The sequence below is a fragment of the Amphiprion ocellaris genome, chromosome 6, assembly GCF_022539595.1.
Source record: "Amphiprion ocellaris isolate individual 3 ecotype Okinawa chromosome 6, ASM2253959v1, whole genome shotgun sequence".
NCBI classification, from domain to species: domain Eukaryota; kingdom Metazoa; phylum Chordata; class Actinopteri; family Pomacentridae; genus Amphiprion; species Amphiprion ocellaris.
Window position 1 is genome coordinate 30,482,969 of NC_072771.1, and position 18,094 is coordinate 30,501,062.

Here is an 18,094-nt window from a genome sequence, read left to right on the forward strand (position 1 = left end):
ATTTCATCTGACCTGTGTTCTTCTCCTTGTGTCTGGTTCTTTTTATATTTATCTCCAGTTTTGTTTAATCCAGATTAATCCTTGTTTGTATATAACAGGTAGCACAAACACACACACAACACACTTTACTAGACTCCTTTTACTTTCAGTATTTTCTATTCAGTGTGTAGCATCTAAATGTGGAGCTTTTGGTCCAGACTTTGTGGCTTTTAAGCATGACCATATGAAGTTTTCTACATTACCTTAGTCTCTTTCTCTTGGTCTATTTTTTTCTCTCTCCAGGATTTGGATTAAAAATGTGATTGTTGCATCTTCTTTCATTACTTCTGTGAAAGGAAAATGAGCACCCAGTCTGCCCCCTGCAGGACAGGAGGGCAACATTTCAGAGAAATACAATCACAGACCAAAGTCTTTCAATGTTAAATATATATTTTATTTTCCCATATATAAGTGTGGAAAATCACCAACAAGTCTAGATTACATTTTAGTTTTCTCAGCAGACTTGCCATATCAAATAAAGCACAGAAACAAATAATGACATTATTGTATGGTTTAAATTAGTTGTGCCAGTAAGGAATCCCTGTAAAAAAGAGGGTTTATTTAATAAGACAAACTATTACTGTGACTGGCAAACATCAAGAAAATAGTAAGTGCAATTATCTTGTGCCAGAATCAAATTATTAAAGTGATCTCTTTTTTTCACACTAGCTGATCACAACCTTTCAACAGTGACTGTTTTTTGTGGTCGTTTATTCAAATAGTGCATTTTTATTGACTCACCAACCCAGCTTTCTCTATGCATGTAGGGAACTGTAATTGTGTTTTGAATTGTAGGCCCATGCAATCTTTTATACAATTTAAATTTCATATCTCTCAAGAAGAAAGGGATATTTTTCCTTTTGCATTTGCTTGACTGTCCATAGGGGGGCGGTGGTGTCTATATTCTGGCTCATCAGCTGCAATAGTGCTGCAAGAATGCTGGCAAGAGGAAGGAGCATCACATCTCAGGTCTCCAGGGATTTACAGCCTCGATTTGGCCACTGTGGGGCGCTATTGTTTCTTTCACTCTTTTTGTAGACTCCAGTTGTTACTACGTTTCTGCTGGAGCCTCCTTTTTTTGTTTGTCTGCTAAATCAAAGGAAGACACAAATGTAAAACCTCATGTAGGAATCAAAAAAAATTGTTATATTTGGAAATGTGTCTTTCTTCGCTGTGCTCCTTTCATTTCTTGTTAGTTTGAATTGTCTCTGCCTTTTTTCTGCTTTTGAGGTGAGGTGATGAAGATGCAGAATGAAACAATGCTTTTTGGCTTCTCAGACAGCTATATGTGAACCAAAAAGGTTGCAAAATTGATAGCATCCACCACCATTAACCCCCTAACATTCAGTTTTCCCTTTAAGTAGCTTTTAGGTACTAAGAATTACTGTGTGACAGTTAGTTGTTGTTCCGAATCTTCACTAAATCTACAGATGACAGACAAATTAAAGAAAAACAGCATAAAGTATCTTTGCAATATCTTAAAGGTGCAGTTAGAACAATTTCAATGTGCACTGATTCTGTTTGGCATCTGCACAAGAATTGAAATCAAATATCTGGTATGTGAAAAAGACGTATATGAAAAAATTTACAATTATTTTACAGATTTATATTTTTAATGTTTTGTTAAATTGCATTTAATATCTAGTAAAATCATAGAAAAAAGAATAAATTCACATGTTGACTGTAAAAAAAAACAGGACTAAACTGTACATAATGTGGACACCATAAATCTCTATTTTTAAATAATAATTAGTTATTTTACCATGTGTGACCATAAAATTACACTACTTTATGATATTCATTCAGGTGAACATATTGTTTTACTGATATTTACAGTTATTTTATTGCTTTTACAGGTTTTGGATTTTATGGTATTCAACTGTTTTTTAAAGAATTTTTCTGGTATCCTTGCTGCCAGATTTCTACATTTTTTTCTTTGTCTTTTTTTGTAGTGCAACACTAGATTATAACTGTGTTAATCTGTTTTAATTATGTATATTACTTAGGACTGCTCTTAACTCTCTTGACACTGTGAAATATAACATTTGAAGTGCATTAGTTCTGCCTGCTCATGTTGGGTTATAAAGCAGCTCAGTGTTTCCATCCTTCTCACAAGCTGATAAAACCAGTTCTCTCTTCACCATCAGTATTTTTATTACCACAGAGATCTGACCAGATGTCAGACATCTACAATGAAAACCAGAGGACTCATCTGTATCATCACAGGAGCCTCTAATGGGTTTGGACGGGCGCTGGTGCACCGAGTAAGGGATGGACTTGTTAAAAGAAAGCAGAACTCAGAGAGCAACCAACAAACAAACGTGTTGCGTCTATTCAGGTGGTCCATTTGATGAAGCCTGGTTCTGTCCTCCTGCTGGTGGCTCATTCTGGGACTCTGCTGCAGGAGCTGAAGGAAGATCTGCAGAGCGTCACTGAGGAACAGCATCCGCAGATTTGCTGCATCATAGCTGATCTGAGCACTGAAGATGGAGTGGAAGAAATAGTGATGAGGGCAAGATAGGAAACTGTCAGCAAACTAGATCATGTTCTTCTTATCAACAATGCTGGTGAGCCATTAATAGAAGAACCGTGACTGATTAGACCTGCATGAGTCATGATGATTTTGTTTTGATGAAGTGAATCCTTTGACCCACCTATCCTTTCTCTCTCCCAGCCGCTTTGGGTGACATTTCCAGGATTACTAGTTTCACTGGCATCACTGAGGTGAATGCTTATCTGTCCCTCTATGTTAGCTCAGCTTTGGCGCTGACTGCTGGAATCCTGCAGTTGTTTCCATGCAGACCAGGCCTGTGATGGACTGTGGTGAATGTCTCATCTAGAGGCCTTACAGTCCGGGGTGTTGTACCACACAGCCAAAGCAGCCAAGAACATGATGTTCAGTGTACTGGCTGAGGAGGAACCAGTTGTTAAAGTTCTCAGGTACTCTCCAAGTATATACATCTCTGTTTACTGGTCACGAACATGCAAATATCACTACATTAGTATGGCTACACTGTGGCAAAAAACAAAAGGGAGAGGTTGCATGTTGTAAATTTGTTGTACAAAGAATGCTTGTGAAAGAAATCTGGAATTGGCACTTCTTGGAAAGAGAAAAACAAGGTCTGTTTACTAACTTTTTTTTGGATATTTCAATGGCAATATACAATTCTCATCAACAATTAAGATTAGAGTTGTAAAGAAACTGTAGGTGATCCAACTTTCCATTTTTCTGAACAGAATTATCTAACCAGGGAATATAAATAAAGCCATATTGATTCTCATAGAAATGGAACATTTGCATACACATTGGTAGTGAGGACTTAGAAGATAAAAGACTGCATGTCTTACAGAAGACAAAAGGCAACATGTAGTATTGGCCTAACCTGTAAGTTTTTTTTTTCCTGGTTGACAGGAATCAAATATCATCTGTTAACCTGTGAGGAATCAGCAACCTAACTCATGGAGTTGCTGCTGGACAATGGCTTCGCCTCAGGGGCATATTTGGACTTTTTTGAAGTCTGAGATCAATATATGCAAAAGTGAAGAGCGCATATTGTTGCACTGTATGCATTTAAGTAAAATTTTAGAAAAAGCGCATAGAGGTGTTGGTAATGTTACTTAACATCCTGCTATTGATAGCAGTATTTGAATTATATATCGAATGTGCTCAGTCTTTGCTCTTAAGTGAATATACAGTCACTGATTTAATCCCAAAAGCTCATCTCTGTGTATCAGCATGACATACTTAGAAGTTTTCCATCAAAAATAATCTCTTTATGCCTTAAAATAGCTTAGATGTAACTATTTGTTTGCTTCCTCTAGAATATACACATCTATGAAGTCGCGATGACATGATTAGTTCCTTAGGTTTGTCACATGTGGAACCCCAGAAATCTTATTTGTGTTTTTAATCCCGTCATCGGTACACTGCAGTTTCAAGGTGGAAAAGCTAATCCATGGCATTGACTGTGTACTTTGCTCATGATATGTTTTCCAGAATATAAAAAAACACCATATGGACATGTTAACAAGATAAATAATACATTTGAACGCCAACAAAGAACTTTCAGACTATACATGCTGTGAAAAATTACATCAAAATGCACATGTAATACATAAACAGGCCATTGTTTTATGTCATATATAATCAATGTGTGAACAATGCATGGTGGAAAATAAAGGGTAAATCTTGAAAGCTGAATTACTATTGTAGCTGCTTTTACAAATTTTTTGATACTGGCTAATTCTTGGTGTGAGAGTGATGCGAGAATGTGTGTCCGCTTATATTCAAGCTGTGGGGTCTGTCTTCCTTTCTAGGAACGCTGAAGCTGTTCCTGTTGCTTCATTATGTCATAACTCATGTTACAATGAGTCATAGTGAGGTAGAAAGCACCAGAACAGAGTAGAGGCAGTGAGATGGAGCGGCTCAGTTTCTGTCAAACTTCTAGCAGCTGTTCAACGTCACCACCGGCTCCTGACAGACAGCCCCAACTGAGGGACAAAAATAACCCTCGGGGAGAGGGCACCGACCAACTCCTGATCAGGGGTGGGGGATTTGCTGCCAGCAAACAGGGCAAAAAGCAAAAAATGTAGTCACAAACTCAAAAAAAATGAAAGAATCTGGGAGACTGGCAAAGCATTTCCATTTTGGTGCTTCCACACAGGGCTGTTAGTTTAGTATTTTCCAGTAGAGAAAATGTATTCATTAGTGGACTAATGAAACGAATCACAGTCAACCCATTTTTGTGTCTCTCTTGGTACAGTTCAAGAGGTGTACGGCTATTTTAGTACCTTGGGTGAGGAATGTCCAGTTGTCATTGAAGAACAGAGGGCACAGATTAGTCTAAGAGTTCCTCAGCTAGCCTGCTGAAACACTCTGCTGTTCGCTCACCATCCATCCACCAGACTCTCAGGAACCAGGGTGCCCACCATGGAGAACGTGGCAGTATTTGACTCACCTGGGAAGGGGAGGGGTTTGAAGGCTACAAAGGAGTTCTGGGCTGGAGATGTCATTTTCTCAGAGGCCAGTATTTCAGCAGTTGTGTTTGACAGGTACGGTGGAGATTGCTCAGTGGTGGGTGTTCAAATATGCTCATCGTGAGGATATTTGGGCTGTTGAATTATGTATTTTCTGTCATTTTTCCCTTTCCATTCAGGATGTATTCACTATATTTTAAAAAGTTTCTGCTTTGGAAGGCATGTGGCCTTTGGCTTGGATTTCACTGTGGTGTGATAGCTTGGGTGTGGTATTCTTATAGTCTGAATGGAGACCTTCCAGTGGAGACTCCACAGTCAACACCACATGACAATAATCTTTATCTGAATCAGAAGTCACCCATTGTCACAATTTGCTCTCAGTAAACTAACAATCAAATGTGGAAAACACAGTTGTTGTAACAGACAAATTTAAGCATTATTTTCAGTTGTATCACTTGTTAAAATCAGAAATCCTTTGTTTTTAAATCATGGCCTTTGAGAAATCTGGGGGATATAGTGTAATATAGTAAGTGTTTTATAATGTGTGTTTTTACAACATGACAGGTCAGACTTAAATCAGACCTTTATCTCAGAAGTGCTTTAACATCAAGGTAATAATTCCCTAATGATCATTTTTTATAGCTTTACAGAGGTTATCAGGAAGTGGGGCAAAATAATCTCAGCTTAAAGTTCACTTACTTGCTCTTTTTGGAACCACTTCAATTTGCCAATGAAGGCCATGAATGCTGGGTATTTTTGTTGTGAAATCACCTGAGCTGAGCATGAAAGAATGAATTGTCATGCTGATCCTGAATATTGTCCAAACTAGTGGAAATACGCATAAAAAGGAGAAAATTAAGTTACTGTAACAGCACATTTGGCCACGAATGTGAGTCTAGGCTTTTGTTTCGATAGTTTGCAGGTGCTGTAATTTATCCTAACATCTTTCCTTTTTCTGCTTCCTCCCTTTTTCTGCAGTCTAACAGAACGCATTTGCCACAGCTGTTTCCGCAGACAAGACAAACTCCAGAGGTGCGGCCAGTGCAAATTTGCTCATTATTGCGACCGTACCTGCCAGCGTGCTGGCTGGGCTGAACACAAGCAAGAATGCAGCGCCATCAAAGCTTATGGCAGTGTACCAAATGAGAACATCCGGTAAGTGGAAGGAAAAGGAAATAGGCCAGTACGTGTGGTGCTTCTTTGCTTGTTTGTTGCAGTTTTGATGAATTTAAGGTGACTTTAATCAAGAAAGCATGAACGCTTGAATCACTACAAAAAGTACCTTAAGTAACCGTCATGTCACACTGCAGTTAGTGTCAACACTCTTTTAAATCTGGAGATAATGTGTATCTGATTTCTCTGTGACCCTTGAAGTCACACGTCTTCTTATTTGTTCTGTTGATGTGGTCAGGCTGGTGGCTCGCATCATGTGGCGAGTGGACAAGGATGGCAGCTTGTTGTCTGACACGCAGCTGACCACGCTGGAGGAGCTGGAGGACCACATCGCTGACATGCAGGAGGACGAGCTGAAGGAGTTCAAAGTGGACATCCACAACTTCCTGGACTACTGGCCCCGTACCAGCAAGCAGCACACAATCGACGACATCTCACATGTGTTTGGAGTGGTGCGTCCAAATATGTACTTCATATATTTGTCATTTGTGTTTCAAAACAAGGGCAGTTTCCTCCTGAATAAATTTGGCTGTCCTCTGCAAAAAGGACAAAACTAATTTGTAAATCATTGTTTTCAACAAGTCATGACAATTACCGTAATACTTTAGTACTTAATTTACAGCTGACACACTGTTAAATACTTACATCTGGCCTGCAAACAAGTACAAATAGCTTACAGGAGTACACATTACAGTGGAGAGGTCATATGCATTGATCAGTGCCTGGAAAGCACCTGGTAAATACAGAGTACTCATAGTAGCAGTGTGTCAGTCAACAAGGAATGTCCAAGTTAACCTTTTATTAACCAACCAGGACTGGATTTTAGCTTGTACTGCTGTCTTTGATCAAATTAAAGCACCAAATACTATCTGCAACATCTACTTTGGGCCCTTTATTACTTTATTTGATTGGCTTAAATGTCGCAAGCAGTTAGTACCTTTTCATATTGTTCTAGCTTGAACCTGATGGGGTAAAAATATCCAGTGACTTTTTTAAAAAAAAAAAAAGGCAAGACACAAAGAAACCCCCAGATATAATAACCTAATTTATGGAGCAGAACTGATGTTTTTCTCTCATTGAAAATTGAAATTGTAATTTCAAAATCTCTCAGGTTATTATGTGACCTGCTGGAAGGGGTCCAACCTACTAAATTTTGAAACCTCAGAGTTGAAAATCACTAAATTAGGACTCAGTTGTACCTGGGAAGTCATTTTTCCTATTAATTATTCTTTTTATTTGGTCCTTTGTGTCAATGAGTGAAGAGCTTAAAACAAGACAAAATACCTCAAAAGCAGACCCTTGTGTTTTCCATCATGTCTGTATTGTTCGACAGAAATTGAACAATTCTGTGTCACATCAAATGCCAAATGTTGTCTCCCAGATCAACTGTAACGGCTTCACTGTCAGCGACCAGAGGGGCCTCCAGGCCGTGGGAGTTGGTCTTTTTCCAAATCTGTGCCTAGTGAACCACGACTGCTGGCCCAACTGCACAGTAATCCTCAACCACGGCAAGTAAGTTTAAAAAAAGAAAGGCAGTCGACATTATATACAGCTGGAAATGACTCTAACTTGTTTAAAAGTTCAAAATACTCAGTTTGCGTGTGCATTGTGTGTTGTCTGTAATGTGAGTGAAGGTGTGTTCGTCAGGTCGGGGTAAAACTGCTTCCTGTTTGTCTTTCAGTCAATCGGCTGTGAATACTTTGTTTCATTCTCAACGGAGGTGCGTTACCTCAACCTAAGCATTTTTAAGTGTTATTTTATTGGAGCACCATTGAGACTGTGGCATTAAATTCTTAATAAACCAATCATTGCACATAATCCCCTCCATCCACTGTAGAAAATAAAAGTCTTTGTGAGGAGTGTCCTGTAGTGTGCACTGATGTGACTCGGTTTTCACATCCATATGACACCATGCTACTTGAATGCCCTAACACTTATTTATCCTGTTTAGTGTAGCAAAAAAATAAAAATGGTGTGGAGTTTTCTCTGCATATTTCTTCACCTGAAAAAGCTCATTTTTCGACCCCACATATTTAACCGTTTAACTGTTTTTGTCATGTCCACACAGAGTTTTAGTCACTGGTTTGTCACTTTGTGTTTGTCAGTTGTGTAGGTTGCTGTGTGAGACTGTATTCGTAGTTTTAATTTCATCTCTAACACCATGTAACCAAGATAAAACATGAAAAAACATTTCCATGCAAATAAATTTTGAATTGTGGTTCATTCACAAAATTACCCAATTTAATTTTGTGAAATAAATGTGTGACATAATCTATTTCACTAATATCTCACGCCTTCAGTCTTTCAGCTGGACTGAAAGCCACACACTGGAACAGGGTTTCACCATCACGTCAAAGCTGTAAACGAACAAAATAAACCATGCGCTTCCCTGTATCTGCCTGCATCCAACTGTGTTTCTCCTCCCCAGGATTGAGCTGCGTTCTTTAGGTAAGATCGCAGAAGGAGAGGAGCTGACGGTGTCCTACGTGGACTACATGAATCTGTCAGAGGAGCGACAACGACTGCTGAAAACGCAATACTTCTTCGACTGCACATGCGAGCACTGCAAGAACCGGATCAAAGATGACATAAAGTTGGGGGGAAAGGTTGAGGATGGAGTTAAGGTTTGTGTCTGTTTATTTAGTGGTGACATGAGTGATAAGGACAGATAGGAAACATGAGAAATAGGGCCACGGAGACTGTTTTAAGCAAAGATAATGCACAGGTAGATTCCGCCTTCAGTGCATTCACGCCTGTTTTTGGGAAGCAACTACTGACAGATTTAACTTCATTCAATTACTTCAAGGCTGTAAATACTTTGTAGTATTTTACTAAGAATTCTTATCTGATGCGTTTTATGTTCTGTTATATAATTGATGCTTAATTCCCCATATCAAACATGCTTTGGTGAATGACACACCATAAGAAGTGTTATCTTAACACGTACAGCACAAGAAATTACATTTGTGCTCTTCATGTTAGACTATATACTATGTGTGTGTCACATGTCAAAAAATAGCATATCAGGAAACATAAGCAGTAAAAAATGTAGCATCAAAAGCAATCGACATTTGTCAGACTGACCAGATATGCAATGATATGCCAGGATTGGGTGTCAAATAATAATCGTAATAACAGAGAGAGCTGCCTTTTATATGACAATAAATCTTGTTTGTTATTATCTAGTTTGTTTTTATCCTGCTAATCCTGTCAGCGGGTCAAAGGCCTTTTTAAGATAAAAATAATCAGACCTTCACCTTTATGCATCTAGACAAGAGTAACCTGTGTTGTATACAAATAAAAAGCCTGTCCTCTAATATATAAACCCAATCCTGAATATATGTCAGGGTGCATTTCTTTGTCAATTTGTGAATACTTTATCAATGAATCCTTTTATCAATCTCTCCAACCTTTCAGCCTTCAGAAGAACAGGTGAAAGAGGCGACAGATTACTGCTTTCAGATGCTGGAGAAGATGGACCAGGCTCGATTAAAAGGCGACTACCACGAGGTGACGCATTACATCACCAAATAAAAAGCAGACAAACATTACTTTTTTGTTTGTTTTTTACCAACATAAGTCTTTCTTTGTGTTTTATTTTCCCCACAGGTGGTAAAAATCTGCAGGGATGCGATTGAGAAGACGGAACCAATTTTGGCTGACACTCACATCTACCTGCTGAGGATGTGGAGCACGATGAGTGAGGTTCAAGCTTACCTGCAGTACTTTGATGAGGCTGCAGAATACGCCCGCAAAATGGTGGACGGATACATGTGAGTGTGAAGAGACTGAGCAGTTTCATGTTATTCACACACAGACTGTATGATACAAAAGGTGGATGTAGCTTCTATGTTTATAAAGTCAAACCCATGGGGAAGTTACTTAAACCTTTATTTTTTCAATGGCCAGCAGAAGGTGACTCCTGTGGTTCCAAAAAACTCCAATTCCTATAGATGTCTATGCGAAAATGACTCTACTTCTCACTTGATTTGTTACCTCAGTAAACATTTTTCTAGTGACTTAATGGTCTGAACTGATAGTTCCACATTTCCTTTCATAAAATATGATGTTTATTTTGTGAATTATGTCCCCATTTAGAGTAAAATAGACAATAAAGCAGGGTACAGCTACATTGTGATTGTCCACTTACTGCCGTATGTACATGTATGGTGTTCACAGGTTCTTAGTGTGATCCAGCAGCTCAAGCTTTTGAATGTTAAGCTTTAAAAACAGCTATAAATAGCTCCATCCATCTTTTATACACAGTCATTGTATTTGTGTTTTGCACAACATACAATGATAAACATAGCAAGTCTTTGGTGTGAAAGACAGAATAAGTAAACAGAAATCTCCTCCCTCTGACAGGAAGTTGTACCACTCAAACAACGCTGCTCTCGGTATGGCTGCCATGCGAGCAGGAGTGACCCACTGGCAGGCCGGGCAGATAGAGGTCGGACACGGTATGATCTGCAAGGCCTACGCCATCCTCATGGTCACCCACGGTCCAACGCATCCCATCACCAAGGACCTGGAGGTAAACACCTTAAAATCACACAGTCTTATTTGGTTCTGCTAAGATGTTTCCAGATCAGTTCTTTAGTTTAAATACAGCTCAAATTATATAAACGATTTTCATTAATAATAACTTTTAAATTGGCTATAGTCTGTAATTCTATTATGAAATAATTAAAAATGACAATTTGAAGACATTCACATCGGCATCTTTCCTCAGTTTTTTTGAATTTACTGTTATTGGTTCATTCTCAACTGCAAAAACTTAATAAACGTCACCAACCCACCAAACAAGAGCAGATAGGCATGGTTAGCAAGCAGCTGGCAACCTTTGTGGAGCATCTAGCAGCTAAAAAGCCAGATTCCCTGTGAAAGTTCATGGAGAGTTCTTGAATAGACATAAAACAACAGCAAGTAAATTTACCAACAAGTAAATGAATCACGTGTTGATCTGAACTGCTGGATGGTTAAATAAGCTACTGTTTGCTAACAAGTTAGCAATATCAGTGTTTTTTTTTTTTTTCAACTATGAATTAATTTATTTACATTTTTTTTGACCCAGGTTTAGAATCTTACTGTCTACGTACAAAGCTTTCCAGTGGGCTTGCTATGATGTTGTAAAGCTTTTGGCAAAGTTTGAGCTTCAAATTTTTTTTATTGTTTTAATATCCCTAGTAGATTATTGATTTAAGATTAGGTTACCTCAATTTGTACTTCAAACTGGTGGAGTCACAAACTTGGAACTCTTTCTAGTCATTGTATGACGTAGCTAACTCCTCAGTTGACATTTTAAGCATAGATGTTTCTGTCCTGACTTCTCCACAGGCGATGCGAATGCAGACAGAGATGGAACTGAGGATGTTCAAACAGAACGAGTACGTTTACCACAGTATGAGAGAGGCGGCCCTGAAGAACAAACCGATGACCATGATGCATGAACCAAAATCTATGGAGGAGGGAATCAAGAACCTCTTCCACCGGAGGAAGTAATCATGGGACTGCAGTCAGGAGAAGAGTCATCCTATTGTTTACTGCCAACAGCTTTCTGAGTGTCTGTGTGAGAATCTATGCATTTAGTCATGTTTTCTGTATCACTCGCATTTTGTAGTTACTCTTTTCATTAAAATATTGTCTCGCAAGACTTGTGCATTTTGTTTTTAAGATGCAGAACCAAACTACAGAAATTCATCATAATGTAAGACAAAAACAAGTAGTACTATCTCTGTTGTATTACTGCTTGTTGTACTCAGTGTTAGATGCAACAGGCAGTCGGGTGCAGTTTAACCCAAATGAAATCATTTTGTAACTTACACATTGTGCCAGAATAGGTAATGCATTAAATATGTGATATCTGAACACAGGATGGCAAAGTTGGAAATCCTGTTACCCAACCAAAACTGCTGCCAGCTTCTTACATGAGCTTGGTGACATATGAAATAAGATGTACAGTGATACTTCTGAGATAAATAGAAATCTCTGAAGGGAAATTTAGTTGTTACAGCAGTTAAATTCAAATATGATTTCCCAGTCTAAGCTATAAAGGAGTACAGTGCCAGCAAAAAAAGCAGAACTCCAATCTTAGGATTACCCTTTTGATAAACCTGTGTCAACTTGAACTCAGTTTGTAGACAGCTATTGAGTTAATGTTCACATCAGCAGATTCCAGACATAAACACACCCTTACTGTGTTCACCTTAGCACTCAGCTCAAATTCGTATTCACACTACACAAAGTTTAAGAATAGCATGTGTTCAAAAGGAATTTGTTACCAAGTGATCAGGTACAGCTCTGAACTCTGGTGCATTTTCAGTCACTAATCAGACATTAATGTCCTGCTTGTAATGAAATTACCTGAACACAAATTAAAGTAACACCACCATCAAAGGACAAGTAAACCCCATACTCGGTGCACATTAAACTTCATGAGTAACATTTTTTTACATTTTCTAGTTATGAAGTCAATCAGGTGCAGATTGGTTAGCAAGACAGCTTTTGCAATTCAACACAAATTGACAGAACCATTTAAACAGCTGTTGCTCTTCAACATTGCCAGTGATTAACATTCTTTTTTGCCACTATTCAGTTTGTCGTATTTTTTTTTTTTGCCCAAACACAAGTCAAAGACCGTTTCTGCATTTTTCCAGATTTTATTATCCCAAGTGCAGACATTTACACACGTTTGCTTATCCTCTTGTACACAATGTCCCCAACAGTCATCGTCTGTAGGGAGAAGAAAATAAAAGTTTAAAAGGCATTCAAGATGCAATACAGACATCAGCTTAAGGGTTCTGAATACTCACATTGACAATTGTGTTCGCATCCACCCATTCAGTGACAGACTCAATTCCCTTCAGGGAGACCTTCAACTTATTGCCTTCCCGCTGAACCACCGCCTTTAGAAAACACAATACAGGCTCAAGTTAAAGACACAGTAAACATCTTATTCAAATTCTAATGTGCAAAAAAACTTTTTAAACCATGTGCCATCATTCTTAATGAGTTTCGATAACAATTGCATTTGGAATCAGCAGTTAACACCCTGCCTCACCTTGATTTTCTCTCCAGTGATTGACTCCAGCTCAGTCTCCTGTCCGATGGTGAAGGTGTTCACGATTACTTTGCCTCCAGTTGTGACCGTCACTTTGAAGTTGTCGCCATTCTGCTCGATTTCAGAGATACTCTTGAGGTCTTTCCCTTTCTGGATAAGGTCATCGGGAAGACCTACAACAGAAAGCAAGCAAGTTAAAAACAAAAGCATGCTCAGTAAAGCAGTCTTAACTTCAAGCTGTGAGTCATCTGTGCAGTTTAAAAATGCAGCTTCATTGAAGGAGGAAAAAAAAAAAAAAATGCAACCAAAAATATGAGTAATACAAGCAAAAGCCTTGAAAGCACAACTCTTACCAATAGCCTTCATGAAAGGCTCAAAGTTCTCCTGGGACTCAAGCTGGTACTTTCCAGAGAAAGACATGGTGACAGGCAGTGGAGGTAAAGTTAAAAGAGGTTTTCAGCTGCTTTTATACTCACAATCTGCAGGTGCTCAATCATTAACCACAGGTGACTTCAATTATGGCAACTCCAGCCCATCTGATCCAGCAGAGCTCACACATGGACCTCAGAAGATAAGGGCAGGCAGAGAGATAAAACACAGGGACAGGACTAAAGTTAAGCAACCTTCACTAGCGAAGGGGAAAATAGGGGAAGGGAGACAGGGGTTTTGATTATTTTGATGCCAAGAATTGTGTGTCAAGATCTTAAAGGTCATGTACACTAACATATGATGACACTGCATGTATTGTACAGCAACAGTTGCTGACAGGACACAATGTTTCTGTCATGTTTCATGTTTCCTCTCTTCCTGCAGTCCCCTTCCTTCCCTCAAACATCAACATTAATTTCTGTTCCTTCTTTTCATTGTTTTTCTGCCTTTTTTCACCTCTTCCCATCTGTTTTGTTGTTGTACATGACTTTTTCGTCGCAATGAGGCAAACTTTAAGTAAAAATCAGCTGTACATGAAGTTTTAAGATGATGTTTTTCTCCGAGAGTTATCTGTGAAATATAGTTTTTATCATTTCTCCTTATTTGATGTAAAGAAAATAAAATGCAAAGACAATGTAAGTTCTAAACATTAAAGCCAAAGCGTAAATTCTAAAAAAAAAAAACAAAAAACTGCATTTCAATTTAACATTGATCAAGTCTGAAAAGCATATCTGTGCATATTTTGCCAAAACCTTAATGCTCATTAGGGATCTCTGTAAACTACATAATTTTATATTTTACTCACAGGCTTAGTTTTGATATTCGTGACATTTTTGGGCAGTTTGTTGCTAAAAACCCCTCTGGAGTTTGTCATCACTTCACCACAGTATGAACTATAGTCTACATTTGATTAAAAAGGTACTTTAGTCAAGTGATATCACGTTTCAAGATAAGCTTCCTAAAAAAAAAGAGGCAACTTTCACAGGACAGATCAGGATTTAGCACAATAATTCCATCTAGTACAATGTTGTCCATTTGTCTTCTTCATTTTTGTGTTTAATCCTGTGTGTGGATTCTTCAGTCTCCTGTGTTTATAAGTAATATGTCTGCCGTTCACTTGTAGATCAGAACAAAAGCTGGAATGATTTAACCATGAAGTTAACAAAAAGTGGTTCAAAGGTGACTAATGTTCAAGATAATTGTCCAGACTGTTGCAACAGTGTCACTGGAGTTGTCAAGAAAACACACAAAGCATCATGTGAGGATCCCTTGATTTTGCACAGAGGTCTGTTACAGGATTATGCAAAGCTGAGCATCTGAGAGATAAAGACCACTGTCAGCTTTGTACATCTGGTGATAGTGGAATATAGTCGAACACGGCGGCCTGATAAGGCTTTATGCTGACTGGTTCTTAACTGTGTAGTGGAAAGGATTTTGGAAGCATTTTTCAGACACAAGATTCAATCAGGAGGTTTTAAAATAAAAATCAACAATTTATACTCTCTCAAAACTTTATTTCAGCAATGCACATATCTGGATGATCACTGTCAGTATTCATCCCTGTTTTCATACATAAAAATATATTGACAAAGGCACTCTACAGACGTACTCCGCGAGGGAAAGAGCAAAATCAGAATGATGACAAACAGAGAAATACAACTAAATGATCTACGAGTCCCGTTTTGTCCCTGCAGCTGGAGACTTCCCAGTGAGACGCTGGCGTCAGGAGCATCTCATTGGTGGATTCGGTGAGGAGAAGTGTGGCCAGCCAGATGCAGGAACCTGAGGATGATGTCACCGGGGTCACTGCCTTCGAATTGGCTGCTTTGGTCGTCTCCTTCCTCCTCCATGAGGCAGGACTGGTCAGTGGTGCAGCTCTCTGTGGCAGCGATTTCACAACAGAAGAGGGGAAAAAGGATGAAGGAGGAGTTATTACTAAGTTTATGATCATCTGACGTTGCAACTTTACACTTAACATCGGGCTGTTATCGGGATTTGTGACCATGAACCAGAGGGCAAATGTAGGAGTTCACCCTGACTGAAGCAGACCTGCTCATGTGAAGTCATGCTGTGTGCTAAACTGCACTCAGTATTTGAAGATATATGCAGCTCTAAGAGGAGTCAAGCTTCTAATTCTGGTGGTATTGGTAAAACAGTATGAAAACTTATCAAAAACAACCTGCTCACACCATAGAAGCAGTGATCTGTCCTGTTTAGCTAAATCAAACCTTCTAACAGAAAAAAAGATACTAGAAAACATGTAGTTTGTAGTGCAGTATTCTGCTATAATGCTACTACTCCTTTTACTTCAGTAAATGATAGAAACACTAGATGCACCACTGCTCTTATATACGTGAGGATGTTCTAACCTGCATCACAGCAGAGTCCTGAAGCAGCGCAGCGTCCTCCCTCAGATCCGCAGGGTCGTCCTCCTGCCTGGCAGGGAGTCAGCAGGTAGTTCTCCTCCACACAGTGAGCTGTTTCTGGGGAGCCCAGCAGGCAGCCGAGACCCTCCCCACAGCAGATACCTGGGCCGAAGCAGCGGCCCCTGTCTCCAGGGCCACAGGACATGCACTGGAGGAGGAAAGAAGTCATTATTTTTGGCTATAACTGGGATGTCATCAAAACTGAAAACTATCAGTTCTTCAAACTGTATACCAATTTATTTCCATTCCTAGCTCAAGTCTTTAATATGCAGTTGCCGTGATGCAAATTGGTTCATCCTAAAAGAGCAGTTCCTCATCTCAAGTGTCGAAGATCAGAGGGAGTCGACTGTGAAGCCCTTGAGTGCAAATTTGTTAAGTGTAATTTAAGCCATTTTGATCTGAATTTACAAAATGAAACTTAATGTTCGATAAAACAAAACAAAAAAAAAGCTTACCTTCCGCAGTGGTGCATCTATGATGGACCTCTTCCCACCAATAGGACAGTTGGAGATGTAACAGGCTGAGCATACAGACAGAAGAAAAAGAAAGCAGACGGGCACAGCAGCTCCGGTCATCTCTGCAAAGTGAAAGAATGGCAACAAACAGATTTAGTAAGACCCGACTACAAAATCTAATCTAGACAAATGTTCAGAGCAAATGCACTCACTTGTTGCTTCAAGTTGTGGTTTGAGATGCTCCAAGGTGATTGCTGAGTTCTCTATTGCATATGGTGCCACTGACATGTCTTATATACTTCAAAGGGTCTTTTGAGAATGACGCAAAAACCCAAAAGCCACTTAGAAATCTTTAATGAGCCTGTCTTAGTTACTGTCACCTCCGGAGATTAAGCTGACCACTGGGCAGGCCCGGGTCAAAGGGCCAGCCAGTTGTGTGGCCTGGTTTTGCTTCTTACTATTGAAAATGATTAGAGAAGGGCTCGTGGTGCGTGACTGTGCATGTTAGATATGGTAGGAAAGGCAGAGAGGTCAAGAAGAGCATGTGGGGATGAAATTAGTCAAAGTGGACACGAGGATGGTACAACTTGGACCTACTTTTTTCAAAAAAAAGGAGACATATTTCAAAGATTTTCCTCCACATTGAGAATCTTCTGTCTGGTCCATCTGGCCTCAACTGAGCAAACCAACATAGCAGCTCAGGAGGCCATGTTTTTTTGTACAATAAATGTTTGTAAACAAACACAATGATGATGAAAAGTGACCCACACAGGCACACACCTACAAATGTCCCTCTCTATTAATAAATTCCTTAATTTCTCACAGGAATTGACGCACACATTGTCCAGGTCTGAGGTTAATTGGTCTCATGAGCTAATTAACACAGCTAATGATCGACCACAACCCATAAAAGACAGTTTCACCGTTTCAATGATAAGAGCTCAATTACTGCACCTTCCCTCCTGATTTACTGCCACCTCATCTCAATTAAAAGAAGAGTTGATAACATTTTCTTTGTTCGCCAACTTCTGCGCCAAAAGAGAGGCTGTTCAGATTTCACACCCACAGATGGATCATAAAACACAACTGCAGCCATCCTATGAAGACACATAAGACAAAAAAGTGGACTCAGACAACGAGCCACTCTTGCCTCCTAGTGGCTGTGCTTACACATTTCATCTATTTGTGCCTTCATTTTTTTTTGTTGCTGGTTTGTTTTCATCTGTCATGCTTTTGCAGGAGGTGGACAAAATAGCAGAAATATTTATTAAGAAACACTGAGCAATCTTTTACAAGAACGCTGAAAAAAGCAGCAAAAAATTAACATTTAGAAAGAAAAAACACTAAAGTAAAAAGAAAAAAAACTGCACATCATAAATCTCACAGGGTTGATTTTCTGCTGAATTGCATTATATTATGCAATGCTTTTGTTACACTGCACATCCCTGTATGATAAACACCACGCTCCAAGCAACTGACACACACTTTATCTGCTGGAACCTAAATGATTTTCAACGTCTTTAACAGGAATATTT

General features: G+C 39.1%; 4 protein-coding genes across 5 annotated transcripts; 2 read left to right on the top strand and 2 right to left on the bottom strand.

The window, feature by feature from the left end:
• Positions 1–2,231: 2,231 nt before the first annotated feature.
• Positions 2,232–4,909, top strand: sprb (sepiapterin reductase b). Its single transcript, XM_055011635.1, is given in 5 exon segments — positions 2,232–2,303; positions 2,378–2,606; positions 2,714–2,873; positions 2,875–2,990; positions 4,803–4,909. Coding segments are annotated over 5 exon segments (684 nt in total).
• smyd1b (SET and MYND domain containing 1b) lies at positions 4,852–11,840 on the top strand. 2 transcript variants are annotated; one of them, XM_023277666.3, is made up of 10 exons: positions 4,852–5,091; positions 5,995–6,171; positions 6,428–6,641; positions 7,571–7,701; positions 7,871–7,909; positions 8,618–8,813; positions 9,607–9,699; positions 9,799–9,962; positions 10,555–10,723; positions 11,527–11,840. In XM_023277666.3, exons 1-10 carry the CDS (start codon positions 4,970–4,972, stop codon positions 11,689–11,691), a joined length of 1,470 nt encoding a protein of 489 aa, XP_023133434.2. In that variant the 5' UTR covers positions 4,852–4,969; the 3' UTR covers positions 11,692–11,840. The 2 variants fall into 2 exon arrangements, with proteins under 2 accessions (XP_023133434.2, XP_023133435.2); XM_023277667.2 differs by lacking the exon at positions 7,871–7,909 and having other exon boundaries at positions 4,853–5,091.
• A 988-nt stretch (positions 11,841–12,828) lies between these two features.
• Positions 12,829–13,760, bottom strand: LOC111573478 (fatty acid-binding protein, liver-type). Its single transcript, XM_023277668.2, has 4 exons — positions 13,603–13,760; positions 13,250–13,422; positions 13,002–13,094; positions 12,829–12,921 (listed from the first exon to the last, which is right to left on the bottom strand). The coding sequence occupies exons 1-4, from the start codon at positions 13,667–13,669 to the stop codon at positions 12,871–12,873; spliced, it is 384 nt and encodes a 127-aa protein (XP_023133436.1). The 5' UTR covers positions 13,670–13,760; the 3' UTR covers positions 12,829–12,870.
• Positions 13,761–15,171: 1,411 nt separating this feature from the next.
• oxt (oxytocin) lies at positions 15,172–16,864 on the bottom strand. The gene is made up of 4 exons (XM_023277670.3): positions 16,772–16,864; positions 16,560–16,681; positions 16,048–16,252; positions 15,172–15,557 (listed from the first exon to the last, which is right to left on the bottom strand). The coding sequence occupies exons 1-4, from the start codon at positions 16,845–16,847 to the stop codon at positions 15,412–15,414; spliced, it is 549 nt and encodes a 182-aa protein (XP_023133438.2). The 5' UTR covers positions 16,848–16,864; the 3' UTR covers positions 15,172–15,411.
• Positions 16,865–18,094: the final 1,230 nt, after the last annotated feature.

Excerpts from the sequence above, each read along its gene's own strand:
- smyd1b (XM_023277666.3), top strand. The coding sequence starts at position 4,970 with ATGGAGAACGTGGCAGTATTTGACTCACCTGGGAAGGGGAGGGGTTTG. Across the intron at positions 7,702-7,870 it reads GTAATCCTCAACCACGGCAA|TCAATCGGCTGTGAATACTT; the intron begins GTAAGTTTAAAA and ends TTTGTCTTTCAG. Across the intron at positions 9,963-10,554 it reads AAAATGGTGGACGGATACAT|GAAGTTGTACCACTCAAACA; the intron begins GTGAGTGTGAAG and ends TCCCTCTGACAG.
- LOC111573478 (XM_023277668.2), bottom strand. The coding sequence starts at position 13,669 with ATGTCTTTCTCTGGAAAGTACCAGCTTGAGTCCCAGGAGAACTTTGAG. Across the intron at positions 13,095-13,249 it reads TCACTGGAGAGAAAATCAAG|GCGGTGGTTCAGCGGGAAGG; the intron begins GTGAGGCAGGGT and ends TGTTTTCTAAAG. Across the intron at positions 12,922-13,001 it reads ATGCGAACACAATTGTCAAT|ACGATGACTGTTGGGGACAT; the intron begins GTGAGTATTCAG and ends TTCTCCCTACAG.
- oxt (XM_023277670.3), bottom strand. The coding sequence starts at position 16,847 with ATGTCAGTGGCACCATATGCAATAGAGAACTCAGCAATCACCTTGGAG. Across the intron at positions 16,682-16,771 it reads ACCACAACTTGAAGCAACAA|AGATGACCGGAGCTGCTGTG; the intron begins GTGAGTGCATTT and ends TTCACTTTGCAG. Across the intron at positions 16,253-16,559 it reads TAGATGCACCACTGCGGAAG|TGCATGTCCTGTGGCCCTGG; the intron begins GTAAGCTTTTTT and ends TTCCTCCTCCAG.